The following is a 23,589-nucleotide window of genomic DNA, read 5'->3' as shown; positions in this document are numbered from 1 at the left end:
ACTACTATTCTTAGGATTAAGGACATTATCTTTCAGTTATGTTTTATGCCCATGGTTGTCATTCTGAAACACTTGAATTCATTTTGAGTCTAGTAATCAGTATCAGTCAATTAACTTTCACTTCCTGTACAATTGTTTGGTTGATATTACTCCAATGTTTATTTTCATTAATTGATTTTGAGCACAATAATTACAACGTAATTAATTAGTTGACCTGAACAATCTGTCAAGTTGGGTCATATCCGCATTCCAACTTTTCGTTTCAGCCCGAAGCAAAATTGATGCTTGTTTTATAAGAAACCAACATATCCGCAGCAAATATGACGATCATATGAAACATTTATCCAAAAGTCTCAACTTTTATTAATATTTTCAAGTCTCATGGGCATTCACATCTGATACAGAAGTGCATTTTTATGTTTTATTGGTGAAGTTTTCCTTTATTTATGAAGCATACTGACCAATGAAAGCATGAATAATTAGGCCGCCCGTAACATACCTATCATTCCTCGGAATGACGTCATGGTTGTCGTCCGTCGACAAAACACAACGGAGTGATTTGTGGCTATTTTACCCAATTTTGAGAAAAATTATGGTGATTTTTGGATCGTTTAGTTTTCAGTAGACGAAGTGCAACATATTTCTTTTGGATTAAAGGTGAGAATTCGTCAAATGCACCCGTGAAAATTAATGTAGCTAATGCGCATGCGCATAACATCCATGTTCGAAGAATTTTCAGACTGAAAATAGGATGTGAATTACTCATTTCAAAAGCAGTTTTCTACCCCTAACGTTATTCTTTGGTGAGTATGGACTAATGAAAATGTTTCAGAAGATAGCCATGTGTGTACTTGTTGTTTCAGTATGTTTATTTTCAATCCAAAAACTCAACAGACAGTCATTGAACTTGGCCGATTTTGTTGTCCCTTTTGGCCTTCGGCTTGTCTGTCTCCATTTAGGGCTTATGTTTTGCATACGAAATGCACTGCCCAATTTTCATTGACTGGGATGATTTCCACGACTGTCCTGTAGAGAACAGCAAAAATTATGGAACGAGTTTAGAATCCCCGTCACACCCCAAAAAAAGGTCATCGGTTGACTAACCAAGCACCACTGTTCAATGGATTTATAGTTGAATGCGATCAAACTACGTCATTTCCGATCGGGGATTCTAAAGTTTAGCCAAAATGATCTTGGGTTCACAATTTTTTGAGTCATGGACGCAACACAACTCTGGGATTATTTCCACGGCTGTCCTTCACTCCTTACATTTTATTGTAATGTAGGCCTACCGCCTACCGGTAGGCGGTGCATACAATAACTAGGCCTACATTGTGTAAGGAACAGTGACAAATTACCTTCCCTTGTGTTCGCGACTTTTTCATACTGTATGGTAGTCCACGACCATAGACCGTATGCGTATGCGAAAATATATTTCGGCCATGGCCCATTGCAGGCACATTTTCACAGGCAGCGCAAGTTCACCATGACATAAAAGTCATGTTTTAAATCGAATCATCACCAAAAGCATTCAAAATATCATGAACCAACTTCTAGTAAATTGCTTGAATAAGGTTGTTTATTCTTAGATTTATGCCATGGTAAACAAACATTGCCTGTGAAACTGAAAAGAGCTTTTCAAAATGGCCAAAATTTATTTTCCGTAGACTAGAGGCTGAAATGAGGCAGCTTCACCGATCAAAGCAAGGCACTGGAAAGTAATCACCCTGAACTGAAAGTCAGCACACCAAGGGATATACTATCTAGCAGACCCAAGCCAACACTCGACCCCCGAATGTCACCGGAGATCAAAGACACAATCCCTGGTATCCTCAGCAAACACCTCCAAACTGATGAGGCACGGAAGGCTCTGATGATGGATCACATCCACATGCAGTACCCAAACACGAAGTGGACCTATACTGATTGTTCAGAGATGGGAGGAGGAGGTATCCTTATCAAGTACAAAGATGAGGAAGAGACAATTAAAATATCTACAGGTAGATACTCCAGCAACTAAAGAGTTGAAGCTGTCGCGATTGAAGAGGCAGCCAAGAGACTGAAGCAGAAGAGGAATAAGACCAGACGACTGATGGCAGTGATGCCCTCTCTGTTCTAAAAGCCCTGCAAGATCCCAGGAAAGAGGAAATGCAGAACCTCACCACATCGCTCTTAATGCCCTTTATGCAGGAAAAATGTTGTTCTACAGTTGATCCCAGCTCACTGCAATATCAAGGGGAATGCGAAGGCTGGCCACCTAGCCAAGGAAGGAAGCAAGAAACAGCAAAACATCCTTTCCCTAACCTATAAGGAGGCAAAAAAAAACATCAAAGCTGCCTATTGGAACAAGTAGAAAGACGAGCACCAGGGATATGATGCAAACGCCAGCTTCTACAAACTGACAAGAAGGGAGCAGCTGACCATATTCAGACTACATACCGCTGGCCACAACAGGTTACAATTGGAGAGAGCGACGTCTGCCCATGCAACATGGAGTCCATGACCAATACATACCTGTGCCACCCAACCGTTTCCCTGCAGGTTTTTTTGATTGGGCTTGTGACACTTGTCATTGTGTTGGGCAGCTCCACCTGACCTACAAAGGCCTTTTTGACCAAGACGAATCAGAGCCCGAACAAAACAAAAACACACACTCAGAACACGGCAGGGGGCCTAGGCCGACATCGGACAATGCCAAGCCACTGGTGACCCTTTGTTTCAAGGTGAAACGCATAGCTGGTAAGCACCCAAACAAACTTCTGTTGAAAGGTAGATTGCATCTTGTAACCATCAACAAGTGTGTATATTATAGCTATTTTATGTATCTGAAAGACTGAAGAAATAAGACTTGCAAAAAGTGGACTACGGAGGTTTTGTGATTTCTATCTCTGTCCCTTTTCTCTGGATGGAAACAATTGTCCTAAAATTATGCCTCCTCCATCCAATACATGCACTGAGGTCTCCTATTCCGTTTTGACTGGTTCTACCTCCATGCTACCCTGAGTCTGGCGCCCCTAGATGTTGATCAATATTGATCTGCTGGAGTGCTAATGCAATGCAAGGTGCCAGCATGTGTAGAATAGAAGTACTCGGTGTATAGCGCTAGCATCACCAGAATGTAGTGATGTGCAACTGACTAGGCTACATGTGTAATCCACGAGGCTGCATCTTTCTTTGCTGTATAAATTGATCCTGGTAAAAATTTCAATCGGGGAGGGAAGGTTCTGTAGGTTTCATATTCATAATACAGTTGTCACCATGTGAAGAGGGTGACAGCCTGTTTTATTTCATTTCTCCAGTCGAGTATTTTATGTATTTGATCAGGGTCTGTCCTTCACTTTGAAGTAAAAAAGCTTTTCCTGGAAGCAGAATGCTTGTTGACCGTCTCAACTAGCAAGATTGGAATTTCTTGGACTAAGAAAAGAATGAGATCTTTGGTCAGTTGATTTGGAATAATGTGGCAGTGATGAAAGCATTGAAAATAGACTGTCACAGGGTAAGGGATGACAGTCACACTGTCATGCATGTGTAATGCACAAGATATCAATTTACGGATGTGCTGCCTGGACTGTAAACTAATATCAGTGACACAGTTGACATGTTCGAATACCAACATGATGTTGTGTGGAGCCATACATTATCTCTCTCATCATGCAAAGTTACTTCAGCACTTGTTGGCTCACCGTAGGGGAGTCTATACAATACCGCAGTGTCCGTCGTCCGTCGTCGTCCGTCGTCGTCGTCGTATCCTAGTTCAAAAACAGTGGCACGTTTCTTAACCGCTAGGCCTATGAACTTAAAACTTTGTACACATGACCCCCTAGGTCAGATGACCCGTGACACTAAATTTCTCTCCGATCTGATTCTCTACTTGGCCACCAGGGGGCCAAATGTGGATATCTAAAAAGTGTGATATCTCGCTTATTAGTGACTTGTTTTCGATGAAACTTGTGTTGTAGGTACTCATAGCAAATATACATCTTATATCATACGGGTTTTTAATTTGACCTACTTTTCAAGGTCACAGAGGTCATATGGCGTAAATTGGCCGTTAGAGTGTAAACTATGGCACGTTTCTTAACCACTAAAGCTATGAACTTGAAACTTGGTACATATAACCCCCTATATCACATAGCCTCTGGTGCTGAATTTCAGTTTGATCTGATTCTCAACTTTGCCACCAGGGGGCCAAATGTGGATATCTAAAAAGTGTGATATCTCGCTTATAAGTGACTTGTTTTCGATAAAATTTTTATGGTAGGTACCCTTAGGAAGAATACATCACATATCTTACGGGTTTTCAATTTGACCTACTTTTCAAGGTCACAGAGGTCATATGGCGTAAATTGGCCGTTAGAGTGTAAACTATGGCACGTTTCTTAACCACTAAAGCTATGAACTTGAAACTTGGTACATATAACCCCCTATATCACATAGCCTCTGGTGCTGAATTTCAGTTTGATCTGATTCTCAACTTTGCCACCAGGGGGCCAAATGTGGATATCTAAAAAGTGTGATATCTCGCTTATAAGTGACTTGTTTTCGATAAAATTTTTATGGTAGGTACCCTTAGGAAGAATACATCACATATCTTACGGGTTTTCAATTTGACCTACTTTTCAAGGTCACAGAGGTCATATGGCGTAAATTGGCCGTTAGAGTGTAAACTATGGCACGTTTCTTAACCAGTAAAGCTATGAACTTGAAACTTGGTGCATATAACCCCCTACATCAGATAACCTCTGATGCCAAATTTTGGCTCGATCTGATTCTTTATTCGGCCACCAGGGGGCCATAATGGAAAAAGTAAGAAGTGCAATATCTTGCTTATTTTTAGTGATTCGTTTTCAATAACATTTTTATGGTAGGTTCTCCTAGCAAGGATACATCACATATCATATGAGTTTTTGATCTGACCTGCTTTTCAAGGTCACAGAGGTCAAATGGCGTAAATTTGTCGTTTGATTGTAACTATGGCACGTTTCTTAACCACTAAAGCTTTGAACTTGAAATTTGATACACATGACTCCCTACGTCATGTAACCTCGGACACCGAATTTCGATCTGATCTGGTACTCAACTCGGCCACCAGGAGGCCAAAACTAAAATAGGTAAAAAGTGCAATATCTCGTTTATTATTGACTTGTTTTTGATGATATTCTTATGGTACTTACTCCAAGCAACGATACATCACATGTCATACCGACTTTGGTTTGACCTATATGCTATACATGTACAATGTTTCTTAATCTGGATGAATTACAAAGCACCAAATATCTATACGGTGAGCACAATGGCCCCTGGCCGTTTCATTGAAGTGGAACTCATGCTTTCACTAATTGATATATTTTTTGGTGTCGACTTACATTTTATCATACATCAGTTGTATTGGATGTAATATGTGGTGCCATTTCCTAGAATTCATTATTCATGAGTTCACTGTGAATGCGGCAATTGAAGCAGGACAGTTAGAGGATGGATTTATACTCAAAAACTGGTTGCTTCAGAGAACAGATGTGAGTCAGGTTCTGAACATTTCAAACTGTACATGCACTTCGATTGGTCTTGGACGTTAACTTAAGGATTGATTGTTGTTGTGACTGAATGACAATGTCAGCGGCTAGTCTGGCAAGGATGGTATTGGAGAGGCAGAATATCAGGAATGGGTAGGTTATGTAGCCTTTACATTTTACTGTTGTGCATGGAAATAGACATAACATGGACAGACATCTATGCGGTTCCATTTACATGATTCAGGTCAGCTACATGTTTGCCTATACTAGTCATTTGGCAGTCACAGTGAAAAGATGAACTGATTTTCTGTGAATCTCATCCTGGGATGAAATGTCAATGAATGCTATTGTTTTCTACCTTTGTTTATGGTTTTGAAATATGAGCTAAATCTGACAATGACACTGTACTCAGTTGCTCTTTTGCTATCTGTTTCAGATGGAGTCAGTGGTTGTAATGTATAGTATGTATGTAGGCTATACCACCTGGCCTAAACTGTAGGCTTCTTAGTACAGCACCTACACTACAGTACATACGATTTCTTGTAGAATCCCTCATGCCTGACTAAAGGCAAAGACTTGTTTTGAATTGAACAGGCTAATTGATTGTTGTGGGCGGCTATGTGTGGTACATGTACATGGACACTAATAGAGTGGTTTCAAGTGACATCATCTCCTGCCATGGTGGAGGGACAGACAAAAGAAATCAAGCTGAAATGACCATGACAGCATTTGATTTAGTTTAGTCAAGTATGACAAATCATTGTTCTACTACTGTCCAACATGGCTGACCAGGAAAACACTTTATACTATAATACATCTGCAGTATGGATCCATTCCAATTGAGCCTACTTGAAATAGATATGATTCAATGTTGTTAATGTTATTTGATACGGTTTGAATGGGAAAGTCAGATGTTTTATCACACTGTTGATGTATTGTCACCTGCATACATGTACTTGTCCAGTAGACACTTGAAGATAGGTATACATGTTTTGTATAGTAAACTACTCCACCCTATCTTAAAGAAACAAATTCATATCCAGCTTTCAGTCAGATGGCCTATAGTGTGAGATACTTTCAAAGCATGTCCTGGTCCTGAAGGGTGGAATGATTGTTTCACCATACATGTAGTGGTGTACTGATGTAGTCTCCAAGTGACATTGGTCACAAGTTTATGATTGAATTGATTGCCAAGCCGTCCATATACACAGGCATTGCAATCATGATGATAATTTGAATTTCTTGTGGCCAAATTCCATGCTATGACCTTGACACAAATGCAAACAAACAGTGTAGTCTGTTGTGTTTTATAGGCTATCTCCAACACACACACACACCTGCTGTACCCTACATGTAGAATCAAAGTGTACTTAGTGAAAGGCCTAGAGCAAGGAAGACCTACATACAGCCAGCAAGTATGTATGCTGTCCTATGCATGGGTCAGTACACCACTGTTCTGTTCTACATGATGGGCTTTAGTCTGATGGATTGGTAGTGCATATGCATAGCTCACATACCTTACAGTACTCGCACCTCAGTCAGAGGACAAGGATACTACACACATGAGATTATGTTTTGTTGAATTCTTTGTCACTGGTTGATTTGATCAGCCTCTTGACCAAAATCAGGTGTGATTGCTTGTGTGAAGGTAGGAATTAGGTGGGGGAGCTGCTGAAGGCTTTGAAAGGGGATTCAGGTCCAAAACAAGCTATGATTCCATGCATTCAAACAAGATGATGTCTGAGCTGACCAGGTCACTTTTTAGCTCACCTCTTAGCAGAGGTGAGCTTATCCCATACCGTGGCGTCCGTCGTCCGTCGTCGTCGTCGTCGTCGTCGTCGTCGTCGTCGTCGTCGTCGTCCGTCGTCCGTTAGCAGGGCACGTTTCGTAACTGTTAGAGCTATTGAGTTGAAATTTGGTACACATGTACCCTTATGTAATGACACCTGGGAGACCAAGTTTCGGTCCGATTCGTTTCATGGTTTGGCCACCAGGGGGCCAAACGTTAAAAGTGAAAATATGCAATATCTCCCTTAATAGTAGTTGGGAAATTTTGAAAAAAATATGGTAGGTACTTCTAGCAAAGGTGCATCATATATCCTCCGGGTTTTTGATTTGACCTCCTTTTCAAGGTCACAGAGGTCAAATGGTGTAAATTGGCCGTTAGGATGTAACGATGGCACGTTTCTAAACTGCAATGACTATTGATACCAAATTTGGTACACATTTACCCCTTAGTCAGGTGATCTCAGGGACCGAAGTTTGGTCCAATATGATTCACCACTTGACCACCAGGGGGCAAAATCCAAAAACCTTAAAAATGTGATTATTCCTTAACTTCTTGCCCGATTGCCACCAATTTGATATCATGGGTACATCTAACCACCATACAGTATATGTCACACAGGTTTTTAATTTGACCTTCTTGTCAAGGTCACAGAGGTCAAATGGCGTAAATTCGCCGTCAGGCCGTAACTATGGCACGTTTCTTAACTGCAATGACTATTGATCACAAATTAAGTACACATGTACCCCTTGGTCAGGTGATCTCAGGTAGGGGGCCAAATCCTAAATTCTTCAAAATGCCATTATTCCTAGTTAATGACTTGCCCGATTGGCACCAATTTTATATCATAGGTACATCTAATTCTAACAACCATTCAATGTGTCACCCGGGTCTTCTTTGATTTGACCTACTTTTCAAGGTCACAGAGGTCGAATGTACTGTAAATTGGCCATTTTGGGGAAATTGTAATTGCTTGGACCTACATCAAACCTAACACTACATGACACAAGACCATGCTCTTTATCCATCTTTCCTCCACATGAGGTGAGCACAATGGCCCTGGCCATTTTTGACAGATAAAATCTGAACATTGGAAGACGCATTGCAAGCCTAAATTAGTGAGGCGTGAGCATTCTGATTCTATTTCAGTCGAGTTTCATGCGTTGCCATTGTATGGCCTACATGCAGGTCTCAATAAACTGGGAAAGGATACAAACAGTGAAGATGAACCTGTCTCACAAACCGCTCACGTATAAAATAAATGTCATATAATAATCTCCATTCCATAGCAGTTTGAATCCTGCCCAATTGTATAAATTGATGTCTTGAGGACAAGTTACCTTTTATCCAGTAACCATGGTAACTGCAGAAGGCATTAATAGGCTTTGTTACTGATGCTAAGAATATGATGAGAGTAGAGTTCCAGAGAGAGTTACAGCTTAGTAATTGATTAAAAAATTGCAAGTGACATGTCTCGTGAGGGAAACATGAAGAGCTGAAGTGTTAGTAGCTTTTAAATATCACGATTGCAAACAGTGGAAGTCATCTCTTGGAGAGATGTTTATAGGATTATTTCCCCTGGTCTCGCATCTTGACCACCAAGATCTTCACGGGAGTAGAGATGAGCCTTAGAGCCAAGTGGTTGACATGTTGGCTACGAGGAATCCCGGGGAGAGCCATGCGAAAGATCTGGCTGGAATTGCATGGCTTTCCAGGAACTCATATTCCTGACTCTTCACAGTCCTTCAGTTAGACGCCAATTGGGTTTATTGGCTTCGGTCTCACTTGTAGTGGCACTTTTAATAGACTCATCCCGCCATAGAGGTGGAATACTTGCTAGGGAATAAGACCTCCAAGTGTAGAGCTTGCTGAAGGAGCTGAAGAAGAAAAGAGTCTATATTTATAGGCTACATAATTAGTTGTGTTTGTTTCAGTATGCATTACTTGGGTATGTTTTGATGGCCATTGTCTGTAACCTGTGCATAATTGACATCACACATAATCTATTGGCACTGAGCTCCAGCATTGTGAATGTAATTGACTGACCTGTGACATCATTATCTCTCTGTTGGGTGAATGTTTGGAATGTCAGTTTCATCCAGGGCTATTGTTGTAAACCATGTCACATGATCATTATCTGGTTCAACTGTTGCAGCAGAATGCAACGCATCAAATTCATCTAAAATGTGTATATAATGACCTGCTGTTTTGTGTGCAGAAACAGTGCTGAACAACATGAGACTGGGCCAGGGTAGAGGGACAATGTTTATGTATGTACTCAAGTATAGGTATTCCAAAATCTTTCTTACACAAGAGAGACAAATCTAAAAAAACTTTAGAACCCCTTTGAATGCTTCTAAGGATTTGTTATTGCAGAGAAGCCAATATTTAGAAGGCACACTGAAAGTTATTGGCACTATCATATGACAGATATGCACTTAATTACAGGTGCTAAGAAGACTTGCACTTTCAGCTTCTTGTTTTGGGTATTATTTGCACAAATTCTATAGATCTCTGGTCAGAGTTCATCAGACTGACCCTCTCTCCACTCAAACGTCTCATCCATTTCCCTGTTGTTTCTTTCCAGAGCTCCATGTACCAAACAGGCGGTATTCTTATCCCACCTCACCATCTCAGAGGGGGCATCATCCGAGCCCTGCCGAGTCAAAGCGATGCCTTCCAACCCGAAGGCTGGTAGCCTCAAGGACCCGGATATAGCACAACTCTTCTCCACAGATGACCCTGAAAAAATATTCACGGATTTGCGAGAGATCGGCCATGGCAGTTTTGGAGCCGTGTATTATGTAAGTATAACGTAAAGCTGTTCATGTTCTATGTTGTTGGGGAGCAGAATGTGAAGGCAGTTTCTATTTGCCATCTTGATGAGGACCAGAACATTTTTCTTGTGTACATTTGCACTTACCTGAAACTGTACTTGTCGTTTTGTTGAAAAGGAGTTTGATTTCAATTCAAATCATCCTAATCCCATGATATTTTGTGTTTATTTCCAGGCACGGAACACTGTCACCAAAGAGATTGTGGCCATCAAAAAGATGTCATATCAGGGAAAACAGTCAACAGAGGTAAGTAAAAGAGACGATGATAATTGAACATGACATGCCTTTGCCTCTTATTTTTATAGTCTGTGTCTGTTGCGTAAAGTAAACATACCTGCCAGTTGTACTATCAAAAATACCAGCACCCACAGAAGATAAGTTGAATATTTGAGTTTGATTAACTCTTTATTTTAGAAGTGGAACTGCTGATAGATTTTCTCGTGGGCCTTCACTTTGTAAATCCTTTGAAAGTAAATACTTGAATAATACAGGACTTGAATAATGCAGCCATTGCAGGCATTGTTGCGTGGTTCTTTCAATGTAGTTGCAATTGTGGTAGGAATTTGTATGGTTGATATCCCTCTTAAGGTGCATGTTCTCATTTCTGGGTGCATTGTATTTGAGTGTCTAAGATCCTAAATACTGTCAAGAGTTGATGACTTTACAATATGCCAGCTTGGCTTAGTAAGAAGTTAAAAGTCTGGTAAGCCCTTCCAATTCCAGTGTGAACATAGCAGGTCATGCCTCATGCAATCTGATGTCAGTAGAACCACTCTTAGCAAACACCTTCCGCTAGTTTTGGTCCCAAACCTGACATTTTGATTCATCTCTGTTATCGGGATACCCAAGTGTGACCTTAACATGGAGGTTCTACTGTAGCTCATTCAGATGATCTGTGCCATGTATGTGTGTATCCAGCCAGTAGTTTACGTACTGAGGTCAGTGAGGATGTCAGACCGGCATGGGGCATGGATTGCCGGGCATTTACTTTAAATCCACCTCTTGCACACATGGATCCCTGCATCGATCGCATTGAGAAATGGAGGATGCACTTTACATGAAAAATCAATCAATTTTGACTTTGAAAGTTTATTGATAACTCTGATTGACAGTTAACTTAGGTGTCATCAGACTCAATGTCAGTGAAGCACCTTTTATTCTGGACCACTCTACACTTGATCACCGATCCCCCTGATTTGGATCAGCATGTAACATGGTGCACTTGTAGTGTAGTATTCAATCATTCATTCGCTCCAATGGAGCAAAGCCACCTGGCCAATTTCACAAAGAGATGAATCTATTGCAACCAATATCATTTGAATGAGAGACTTCACCACCTCTTGATGTGCCTAGTGCTGGCCAAAACTTTATCACTCATCATTTGGCTTGGTGCCACACGGGTTTGTTTGTATTTTTTGCAATATTTTCTGTAGAAAGTATTTCTGCGTATAAGCGTGAGTAACACACCAAATGGGTGCACTTGGCTGAGCATATTAACCCACAAGGCTAAACTCTCTGGCCATAAACAATACACAAAATGTGAGGAGTCTTCTTCGACGTGATTCCAAATGTTTTGAAATGAGAAATTTACTTTGACTGCGACTTCATCAAACTTGAAACAGCTAAGCTGGGTTTTTTTAGTATTCTTGCACATTGTGCATTGGGAGCAGTGTATTCTCATTGCAAGCTCTTCTTTCCTAATCTTTCCATTAAGGGATTACACAGTCAGTACAGTAGAGGATACAATATACATGTATTAGCTGGCAATGCATTCAGGGTATTAGTGTTGGGCATGTAGAATACTTCTATCAACTTGACATACATGCTGAATATGAATATAGTCCATGCATGCAACACATCATTTTAAAATATGGTGAAGCTATGAAGAGATGTTAAGTTGACCCAGTGTCACTGAACTAATTTTCAGACAGGCCACGGCTAGGTTGATTTGGCCTAAAAATGAAACTTGCCAAATTGTGTTATGACCAGCTCTGTGGAGACTAAGATCTTCATATAACCACTGACTTAATCATCAAGTATGTCAAATAAGGAGTGGCTGTTTGATCGAACTAAAAGAATCATTAGAAGACTGAACTCCATTGAATTAGGCCATGGTATATAATCTATTGGTCAACACCCTTCTTCTTGGAATAGTCATCATAAAAAGACAAGTGTTTGTTCCGTTTTTCAGAAATGGCAGGACATCTTGAAGGAAGTGCGGTTCCTTAGGCAACTGAAAAGTAAAAACACAATAGACTACCGAGGATGTTATCTTCGGGAACACACAGCATGGGTAGGTATATCTCGACTTCACATGAGAAAATATGTTATTCTAATCCTTTTCCAATTGTTTATTGGAAGATGAACACCCTGTCAATGGAGAGATGAGTTGTTTTAAAAGCCACTTCTTACAAGCTTCCTCTATTGTTTCTGATCTTGCAGCTGGTCATGGAATACTGCCTTGGATCTGCGTCAGATATCGTGGAGGTGCATAAGAAACCACTGAAGGAAGAAGAGATATCAGCCATATCTAATGATGCGTTGATAGGTCTTGAATATCTTCATAGTCAAAACAAAATTCACCGTGATATAAAAGCGGGTAATATTCTCTTGACGGAGAATGGCACTGTGAAACTTGGTAAGTTTGCTCTACTGTTGCGTTGTTGGAACTTTAGCCTAATCTTGGTGTTACATGTAGTTGGATTTGATCAATAAACACCATTGAAGTATTGCCGATTCCTTTTATAAACTAAGCCTAATAAGAACCATGCCATAGTATTTCGGGGAAAGTATGTTGAACCATGAACAACATACTGCAGCAAGTGTACTTGAAAATTGAGACTTGCTTGAAGATAAGCTTTACTGTATGTGACTTGTTTCGCCGAAGAATTCAAACAAATCTGAAACATTTCCCATACTTTGATTGTTCAACTCGAACATAACATTGAAACCCTGTAGATTTGTTCATCAACTGACCACGATGCTGATTTCGTCTCTTTTGTGTTTCAGCTGATTTTGGTTCAGCGTCTATAAGTTGTCCTGCAAATTCGTTTGTTGGTACTCCATATTGGATGGCCCCTGAGGTGATTCTGGCGATGGATGAGGGGCAGTATGATGGCAAGGTGGATATCTGGTCATTAGGGATCACATGTATTGAATTAGGTGAGTACACAATCAACATGGTGATTACACTTTGTCTCATGAAATTCCTCCTGCAATGGTGTTCTCTTGTTTCTTTCCTGCAGTTGCAGTAAAAGGAAGAGCTTTGTGTGCTGCAACAGTGTAGGTCAAGTTATGTAGTGCCTGTTTGGACAGAAAGTAGAATCTCTCTCCATGCTGACAGGCTCTTGACTCTCATTTCTCACCTCTTGCCTTTGCAGCTGAGAGGAAGCCACCGCTGTTCAACATGAATGCTATGAGTGCCTTGTATCATATAGCACAGAATGACTCCCCTTCGTTATCCGGAGGAGAGTGGTCCGATGAATTTCGAAATTTTGTAGATTCATGTTTACATAAAAATCCTGCAGAGCGACCGTCGACGCGGGAGTTACTACAGGTAAGTTCATCGCCATAAATGGAGGGAAAGAAGAAAACCTTATTCGTTGAAAAAGTGTCCTTGGTGTGTTGTGGTAGATTAAAGCAAATCTTGTCTTCTGTGCCTGCTGTAGCAAAAGTTGTTTGTTTTTGTTCACCGAAATCACTACTGGTCGGACTAATTGAAAATACCAGAATACCTAATTCTTCGGTTTCATTTCCAGCACCGATTTATCTCAGATCCACGGCATCCGAATGTGATATTGGACCTAATTCAGCGGACGAAAGATGCTGTGAGAGAGCTAGACAATTTACAGTATAGGAAAATGAAAAAGATACTTATGGTTGATGCGAGGGAGAGCGAACAGAGGACCAATGGGCCATCAGATGAGATTGCGGGTGATGATTCTCAGGTGAGTATGGTTCACTGCCTGCATTGCACTTGCTGCTGTTTGTACGAATGTCTCACAGTCGAGGAAGCACTCAAGGCTTCGACCAATCTCGGATCTTTTCGGGCAGCAGCCTGTCAGTACTGATGATCACCACTTGTTCTTGCCATTTGGCGCTCTCCTGGAAGACTTTTTGACTTTTCATTGAAATCAGAAAGAAAAGACTAAGACTAAGAGTGACTTCAGCTTTTAAGCTACAGTTTTATTTATCATTGTATGTGTTGTTTCAGGATGATTCATGTTCCCAAGGTGACAGCAGTAAATCAAACAGTGTTGCTAGTACCCATAGCATCCCTAGTAGCAGTGGCATCAGTACGAGTAGTCGCAACAGTAGTATGAACAGTCTTCCAGAAGATAACAGGGAGGAAGAAATAGTCAGCCTCTCAGCCAGACAGAGAAGGGTTAGTATCACTGCCGGTTCTATCACCAAGTGGGATTGTCTTCATAACCAGGCATTACAGAGGGTGCACTGGATTAAAATGCATGCATGGGACGACATCTTTCATCATATTGGTGTTAGCTATGTTTTCTCATCCTGTGTTGGCAGTGAGGGTTCCTCTCTCCACTGCCTGGCATCGGAGTCCAACTCAGAATGACGTCTTTTCAGAGTGGGCCTATGACCACGCCTATCTTGAGAGACGTAAAAAGCTTTGTTTGTGTTCCTTTCCGCAAATGTGAATTTTGAACTATATTGACAACAATTATGAAGGAAAAGTCCCATCGGAGAAGTTTCACAAATTTCACAGTCGTGTGACAGATATGGTCTTAGTTTAGTTTTCATGAGTGGCACCGCTTTCAGTATCAAAACTGACACAGTAATATTGACCCTACAGAAATTTAGTATTGCTTAACATGAAGGACTTGCTGGCACTATCAAAAGATTTCGTTGGGGGGGGGGAAGACGACAGTCTGTTAACTTAAAACCAACTGAAATCCTAAGACATATGTGTAGGGTGTGGTCTGTGACAAGCTTTTCACTGTTACCATTTTGTTCAGATTTGAGGGAATGTTAGAAATTGAGTGTTTAACTTTCATGAAAATAAGTGGAAGTGTACAGAAAGTTGAAGTTGTCTTTTCTTATATATGTTATAGCCCCCACAAACGAAACCCTCTACTAGACTACTGTTTGTAAGTTGTAGCATGTGGTTTCACACTTGAGCACAATGCATGCTATTTGGTGATTAGTTTTATTTATTGCTGCTGTCAATTGTTCCAAGCACTCACTTGGCTCTCAACGCGCAAGAAAATAGCCACAAGTTAATGAGACTCGATGAAATAATGAGACAATCCCTTTCCAACTATCATAAGAGGATGACCTTCCCCCTTGCTCATATCTAAATCATTGGTACCATGTTGTCACTGTACATGTACTTGCAAGTTTACTCTGAAGCCCAACCTTGATAAGTGTAGTCTTTGTAACTTACACTATGGCTGTTTTCTTGTATTGTTCTTGCCAAGATGTCAAGAGTGGTTCAGCGCCAGCTTTTCCATGTTGATCAAGCTTTTTCCTTATGCTTAGTTTTCATCATTTGAATGCCACTGGCCATGTCTATGACCCCTAGTCGCAGATTGCTGACGTTGCTGCTGCTCTGGCTTGACTTCATACAGTCGCGTGTTGGTATATTGGCCATATCTGTGAGGATGAAGTACTGGCCATTGCTTGGTCCCCGAGTCACAGATCGCTGGAATAGCGGTCATCCTGGCTTTATCTGTGCACAGGCCATGATGTCTCGAGTCAGACATTGGCAACAGAAACAACCATTTCTATCACACGTCCTTGTCAGTCTGTGTTGCGGGGAAAGCATTAGGGTGTGTCTGTTGCAAGAGAACCCATTTCAACCTGGAGTTGCTTTTAAATAGGCATCAAAACTGCATGTACAAACTGCATCATAAATTAGGTCCAATGCTATCAGTTTCAATAGACTTTACTTTGTAAAACTGGCATTTCTATTTTCATTCAATCAGGTTTCTTTTAAAGGCTTCTCCAGGTGTTAATGTTGAGCTTGTTGACCAGTCTTCAGAATCGGCAGCTTTGATAGTTTATTTTGACTTTTATTTTAGCTTCATCATTATCTTAGACATAGGTACTCTATGTCATCGGTATGTATTGTGTCACAGTGAGCTTTTGCACCGGGTCTGCAAATACTTTGAAAACAAAATAATATGTGACTCGCTCTACCAAAACTAGGCGCTTGTCGCATCTGAACTTGACAGGTTGATACGGACTTCACAAAAGGTCTACAATAGGGAAATGAACAACAAGTCCGTATCAACCTGTCAAGTTCAGATGCGACAAGCGCCTAGTTTTGGTAGAGCGGGTCACATATATCAAAAAATGTTCGCCTCCGGTTGTGTGAGACTATCACAGTTGCTCTGGTCTTTGTTCTAAGGATATTTGCAGCCCCTCAGCATTGTATTTTCTGTGACATTGACCTGTTGTCATGGTAACATAGCAGCCATCTTTAGTCCATTAGTTGGCATGGTGATAATATTCTGGTCATCTAGGCGGTATTTATTTATCAACTGTTGAATTAACAACAATATTTCTTTTTTAGTTTTAGTAGCTTTATTATTCAATATAGTGTCTTGATAAAGGTGGATGGTCATGCTGTACAAACTCACGTGTCTTCACATGTTGATCAATCATAATCATTTCACAATCATACATGTACTTCTAATAACAGTTTTCCTTGTAAACTTTTTGAAATTTATCTGTAACATTCATACTACATGTACATGTTGTTTTGAAATAGTTCCACACTTAGTGCAAGGCTATGTTGCAATGTCTTGATATCTGCCTGACTCATGTGCTACTCGTATCTGGGGAAGATTAGAGGTGAATGACATAAAAACGTACTTAAAAAAGACGATGAAGGTTTTAAACTGTTCCATTGATTACATCAATCTCCAATGCCATCACATTGCTTGTTCTCTCCAATGATTCTGAACTCCTCTCCTTGATATTGCAGGGTTCGGGAAGTGGAGGTGCTGAGCAATGTGCGAACAACTTTGCTACGATCAGAACCACGAATATCATCTCTCGACAACAAATTGAACACGATCATGAGAATGAGCTCCGTGAGCAGATGACTGGCTACAAACGAATGAGGAAGCAACACCAGAGGCAGCTTATACAGGTATACAAGTGATAACAACATTACGGGACCATTTGGCCAAAGGTTACTTCTCTACCTTGAAAGGGCTTTAAAGGAACCAGGAGAGTTTGTGGAGGTTGATTTTCCCTGAAGTTGCATGAATTTGTGGTGAAAGGGTTGCCACTGAAGTAATCATGATAAGACACCTCAGAGTATTACCTATTGGCCATTTGTAGTATAGTTGCTTCATTTTCTATTTTGTTTAGGTTGAAGGCAAGTTCAAGATCGAGATGGATGATCACAAGCAGAAGTTAGACAAGGAGTATGATCAGTTAAAGGCTCAGTTTGGCAAGGATCTCGACAAAGTCAAGGTCAAACATAACGGTGAACAAGAACGAAGAGTGAGTAGCCAGCATGGCATCTTTATGGGTCTTGCTCCTAAGATTCACGATGTGATAGATTTGCTGAAAGTTGGAGTTTATGTTCTTCGAAAAACGGTGGTCGTCTTGTTACAAATCTAAATAACAATACTCACGCCATTCATTTGCTACTTGGTGCGATATCATACTCTACTCCCTGCCAGCAACTCATCATTGTCATGTCTTTCACTTCAGTTGAAGGGTAGTCAGATTCAGGAGAAGAAAATCAACAAACAAATCCAACAGCAGCAGGAATCTGAGATGAAGGCATTCCTGAATGGCCAGCGGAAGGAGTTCAAAGCTACTGTTGAGCAAGCCAAGAAGGTAGGTCCAATCAATCAACCTGGCTGATGCCAATAGACAATAGACCTCTGCTGATATGATCGATTGTGTTTGGAGCTAACAAGGGTTTAGATCAAACTTTTTTTTACCATGTTGTGTATTATGTTAGATGATGTGATATCTTGTTTGCCACAGTTCCGACGTCGGTCAGATTCGATGGACATACCCATTTTCTGTTGAACTGTCAATTTTAACTGGCCTGTTTGTTCCTTGGACCTCAATTTGTTGTCCATGACATGAATTCTCCACTCCTGCTGACAGTGATTAATTGTTTGCAGGACTTTAACGAGAGTACACCAAAGAAGGTTCGAGAAGAGTCCCTCCGCTCACATAAAGAAAACTTACAGACACAATTAGCCGCCGCTGAGATGAATCTGCAGAAACAGCATAAAGACTTTTTAGAATTAGAAGTTAGAAAGTTTAAGAGAAGAAAGCTCCTACAACGACACCAACTTGATCAGGATCAACTTCGAGAGGTAACTATCATGGTTGATTTCCTATAACGCTGGTCTCTTTCAGAATGCTTTGCAACATGAGGTGTTCAATGAGGCGTTGAGGGGTGTGAAGGAGTGCCCATCAAATGAGCTCCACCTGGGAGGACTTAGTCTTGGGATATCAGGCTCTTGTAAGAATTGAACACTGACGATAATATCCTTTCTCTTCAGGAGTTGAATCGACGTCAGGCTCAACTTGATTACTGCCATTCAATGCTTTTACGCCACCATGAGTCATTACAAGATTTAGAGTACAAGCACCAGGCAGCGATTCACCGCCTACGTGATGACCAAATGCGTCGTCAGCATCAAACAGAACTGGCCAATCAGAGAGAGTATACTGCACGCACGGAACGAGAACTCAGGAAGAAACATGCTCTGGAGATAAAGCAACAGCCAAAGAGCCTTAGGGTAAGGAGGTTCAACTGTTTCATTATCACTGGCACTGACAGAGCAAATGGAAAAAACTCCGATACTTCAGACTTTTCAGGATGAAATATGATATTTTGTTACATTTTCTCAGCGAAATCACCAAAAATGTAATAGCCTTTTCGCGTTTCATAAACTCAAGAATGTGATTTATCAGAAGGCAGGTTCATCATTCCTTTCATGATTTTATTCCAGGCAAAGGAACAACAAATACGTAAACAATTCCACGATACTGTGAAAATCCAAACGCGACAATATAAAGCTCTTAAGGAACAGATATTGATGAACACACCAAAACAGGAGCAAAAAACAGTGATAAAGAAACTGAAGGAAGAACAGATGAGGAAGTTGGCCATCTTAGGCGAGCAGTATGAAAACAGTATAGCTGAGATGCTGCAGCAGCAAAATGTAAGTACACTTTACTATGGCCATAGATATTCTCGGCAGCATATGCTGTCTAATGATATTATGTGATAATTACATTGTGTGTCATTCAAGAGTACTGCTATGTTACACATGTTAAATAAGCCATGCCTAAGATTTGATTTGAAGACGGTGGGTTTGATAACTATAGTATTTTGTTTTTGCAGATTAAATTAGATGAAACTCAACTGGCTGAGGAAAACGATATGAAGAATCGATTACGACAGGAGTTGGAGCTTCTTATTGCATACCAGAGTAAAGTTAAAATGCAGACAGAAGCACAGCACCAGCGGGAAAAGAAACAATTGGAAGAACGGGTATCACTGCGGCGGGCTTTAGTGGAGCAGACGGTGAGTAGAATTGATCATGCATCAGGTTTGCCAAAGGATCTCTTGAAATTGATCTTAAATGAAAAAATTCGAACCCACAACCACTTGGCTAGGATTCTAGCTCTAAACACACCATGATTAAAGTATCGATGTTTGATACGTGATTCTTGTTTGTGGGTTCTATGGAACTGTTTTGTGTTGGAATAACCATTTCTTCCCATACACGACTAATCTTCCTTTTCTTGCAGATGGAGGAGGAGACTGTGACCTTTCAGACTGAACGCTCAGAGAGAATACGAGCACTCCATGAAAGGCAGGCAGCTGAAATCGAAGAATTTGATGGAGAAAGTACGAGATTAGGTTTGAATGCGATGCAGATAGTCGAGGCTACACAAGACTCGTATGCAGATGACGAAAGTGTTCGAGGGAGCATGATTAGTCTAAGCACAAGCTCTAGCTCCAACTCATTTGCACAGCTAAATAACAGTTAAGAGTTAACCTGTGTCTATAGACTACATGTATATGGTAAAATTATTGAAAATATTTTAGTTGTATTATCCCTATGCAGACCTCAGAACGCATGTCAGTCCTCACAGGACTAATGGTATTCCTACTGGTACTGATGCAGGCGTTCTCGTCAACTGTTTGTGGCAATTACTTAAAATTTTAGTTTGGGGAATATTCACTGGATATATGATTATGAAGGCTTTTTGTATTGTTTTCTGTATTCTGTATATTGCTAATCAGGAATGTATACTCAAATACTGCATCGTTTGGTTGGTTTGTGGCCAAAATACTATGTGACAAAGTTGTTACCGTACTCAGTTTTTAATATAATACACAAGTGGAGCTACAAGAGGGTTAATGGGGTGACATAGATGACGTTGTTTTTGAAGGGAATTTGTTACTGCGAGTCCTGTGTGGGTTTGAATTTGTATCATAGTATAACCAGGGAGCCTTGATTGCATTTAATTTTATCGACATCATCTTGGTGGTCCCTGTTGGGTGATTTGTGGTCTGCATATCATATGTTCATAGTCATTTTATAATCAGTATGCAGAAATCAGTTCAAAACCAGAGAACAGAAACCGAGTCTCTGTTATTGCATATTGTGGTCATTGGAGTGATGTCCTCTCGAATCATCTTATAGGGTTGGGAAGGCACATTTACATCTTAATCATATATTCTACCAAGACCAATAATCAACCAAAACCTGGGAATCAATTGGCGTGTTACGAGGAGTGTCTCTGAGTGCCAGGTTTGGTCATGCACTGATAGACCGTGTTGCCAGGGGTACTGGTGAATCTATGATACATAATATGCAATGACTTGCCTGGTTTCTTGTTTGAATTGGTTATCATTTTGTAACTATTGTACATAATGAAGACGAGTAGGCTATAGTCAAACTAGTGGTTAAAATATGCCAAACTTGCAATCATGTAAAGTACATAAATGAAAACATTTTAGCTAACTGTATGATATTCGGCCCTGTTCTTTGGGATGTGGCTATGATGAAAATATATGCCTTTTTAGGAAAATGTGTGTTTAATTTCCAGACGGAAAATTACGAACAAAAGTAAGTCATTGGCGAGACTGAAAGATGTCAGCTTGTTGGAATGAATCACTTTCTTCTGACATGTTTGAAGTGAATTTGTGGGCAGGTCTCTTTTTGGTGGAACAAACATTTCACGAGGGAGGGATGGGATTGCGATTGATAATGGTGTTGTCTGTTTTACTGTTTCATGAAGAAAGAAAATCGGCTGTGGCCGCGCCAACATTGGAATACGGGTACCACTCATTACTATATTCTACAGGAATAGAGCAAGCAACTTCCTCAGAAACAATGGTCATCTGTTACAGGTTTGAGTCGGTTCATCTCTTACAAGAAATGGAAGACTGGTGAATCACTTTATCCTGGTCTGTTTTAGATGATCACCAAGATGTCCAAGACCTTCTCACTATGCCGATTGAATGTATCAACTATTCTATTTCCTATAAGACCAACCATGTCCTTTCGGTTTAAATTTGTGCAGACATTGTAATTCATTGTATTCCATCGGGATACACTGTACACCCTTTATTTTCTCATTTAGTCCAATGTGGAGATGAAAATACTTGGGGGGGTGATATCCTGGAAACTTAGTTCGAAATTTGAGTGGGAAAGCCTGATGGACTTGTCATCGTATTGTGAATATGCTAACAAGAGCACGCTGCCGTGAGCGGCCGACCATCATCGAGTGCTGACTTGTGCTGAACCACCTTACTTGTCTGTTGGCTTCATCCAGGATCACGATTTAGAATGAAGATAACTGTTTGAAATGCACAAATCTTCGAGAGAACTGCACATCCAAAGGTCAGGATGACCTCTCCTACAGTATGTTGGTGTGTTAGCGAATTCAGGTATGGGGGGGGGGGAGCGCTGTACTGCTCTCGGGCCTGACCCGTTTCCAAAACTTCATCCGTATTTATGTATAAAATGACTGAGCTAGCTTTGAGCAAGAGTCTCCTGTTTAACCTACTGACAGTACTCATTGTAATTATAGATATACATGTATGCATAAGAAATATACTGCTTACAATGGTTGCATTCAATGTATGGCAATTTTATATCAGACCAGTTGACCTTTCTTGATGAGGCTGACCATAATCATACAGTTTTCAACAAGATATCGCTAATCAAGTCTCCAGATTTCAGAAATCTGGAGGTAAAACCAACTTGGTTTTCATAGTTTATTATTTTACAATTCCTTTTTGATTTGCTCTTGTTGTATACATTACAAAGTACATTACAGTTACCCCAGCATTGGTACTGAAAAGAGAAATAATTTACCACAACAAAGTTCAATTCCACTAAGTTTGTCAAAAGTATGTCTGTGCCTGCATCGCAAATACTTCTCTGCCATTATTTTGGTCAGTGAAGTTATTCTCTTTACATTACCTTCTTTTGACTGTACATTTACAATAATCCGCATGACCCTTGATAATAGACGAATTCGAAGAAGTTTGTTTTGGTACTGACCAGACATGCGTTTCACCTTGAACAAAGGATCGCCGTGTCTTTAGGCATTGTCTGAAGTTGGCTGATGTGTTCTGAGTGTGTGCATTTGATTTGTTGTGGCACTGATTCGTCTTCTTCGAATTTTTCTATTGGGAGTTGATCAAGGCTCTTAAATAACAGTATCCAACCTCTCAATCAAATGATCTGCTAATCTTGGCATGGTGCTGTTTGTAATCCTTCACATTTGTACAAAATGTCTGAGGCCGTGTACAAAACAATTGGGTGTAAACAAGAACTTGGCTGTACAATCGTTAAATAGTGCTCAGCACTGAGGCTAACATTGTCATGTTGGCCAAAATGATGTAACCCCTGATTGTTATGTCACAAAAGAGCAGAGCACTATTGAAGGGTTGTTAATCTGAAGAAGGTAGAACTTGTTTGCCACATATTCCTATTGTACCAGACTTGTAATCCCTAATTGAACAATGACCGCATGACACTACTGGATACCATTTCCATTGACTGTCAAGTAAATGATCATTTCTTGATGTAGTTTGTTGTTGCGCTCAATTTTGTTTTATATTCCTGGTTTATAGTAATTTGAGATGTTTGCATAATTCCAGAACTCCACCAAATTTGATTGTTGACAACCTCGCTCCTGTGAACGATTGTAGGTATTTGATGGCTTTCCTCTGTTCAAGTGTGTGTATTGGGCCAGCCATTGTTACAGGTTGTTTCTGAATGGAGTATTGGTGTGACCCATCGGAGAAGTTATGTATTTTTAAATATATATTGGTAAGCTCATCAATAAACCATCCCTCTTGATAAAAAGACAATTAAGTTTTAGCTTCACTCTTTCATGTACCTTCATCTTCAGGCACAAGATTCACTTGCATGCTCCTCCTCATTGCAAGTTACCAAAATAGGTCGTTCGCAGCGCA

At 40.4% G+C, this 23,589-nt stretch overlaps 1 protein-coding gene across 6 annotated transcripts; it reads left to right on the top strand.

Annotated features, from left to right (window-relative positions):
- Positions 1-507: 507 nt before the first annotated feature.
- Positions 508-23,484, top strand: LOC135483353 (serine/threonine-protein kinase TAO1-like). 6 transcript variants are annotated; one of them, XM_064764176.1, is made up of 18 exons: positions 508-657; positions 9,887-10,103; positions 10,311-10,382; positions 12,328-12,429; positions 12,579-12,774; positions 13,146-13,298; positions 13,517-13,692; positions 13,895-14,083; positions 14,350-14,520; positions 16,181-16,219; positions 17,089-17,256; positions 17,481-17,615; positions 17,829-17,957; positions 18,254-18,451; positions 18,641-18,880; positions 19,094-19,306; positions 19,489-19,671; positions 19,899-23,484. In XM_064764176.1, the coding sequence occupies exons 2-18, from the start codon at positions 9,972-9,974 to the stop codon at positions 20,139-20,141; spliced, it is 2,739 nt and encodes a 912-aa protein (XP_064620246.1). In that variant the 5' UTR covers positions 508-657; positions 9,887-9,971; the 3' UTR covers positions 20,142-23,484. The 6 variants fall into 6 exon arrangements, with proteins under 6 accessions (XP_064620246.1, XP_064620247.1, XP_064620243.1 ...); XM_064764177.1 differs by lacking the exon at positions 508-657 and adding an exon at positions 728-803; XM_064764173.1 differs by lacking the exon at positions 508-657 and adding an exon at positions 5,561-5,666.
- Positions 23,485-23,589: the final 105 nt, after the last annotated feature.

The sequence above is a fragment of the Lineus longissimus genome, chromosome 2, assembly GCF_910592395.1.
Source record: "Lineus longissimus chromosome 2, tnLinLong1.2, whole genome shotgun sequence".
Lineage (NCBI taxonomy): Eukaryota > Metazoa > Nemertea > Pilidiophora > Heteronemertea > Lineidae > Lineus > Lineus longissimus.
The sequence above is the reverse complement of the archived record's forward strand: the minus strand, read 5'-3'. Positions and strand labels throughout refer to the sequence as shown.

Bases quoted from the DNA above. Each gene is read 5' to 3' on its own strand.
- LOC135483353 (XM_064764173.1), top strand. From the start codon at position 5,605: ATGACAATGTCAGCGGCTAGTCTGGCAAGGATGGTATTGGAGAGGCAG. The intron at 12,430-12,578 runs GTAGGTATATCT...CTGATCTTGCAG, and splicing joins TTCGGGAACACACAGCATGG to CTGGTCATGGAATACTGCCT. The intron at 14,521-16,180 runs GTTAGTATCACT...CTTTTATTTTAG, and splicing joins TCTCAGCCAGACAGAGAAGG to CTTCATCATTATCTTAGACA.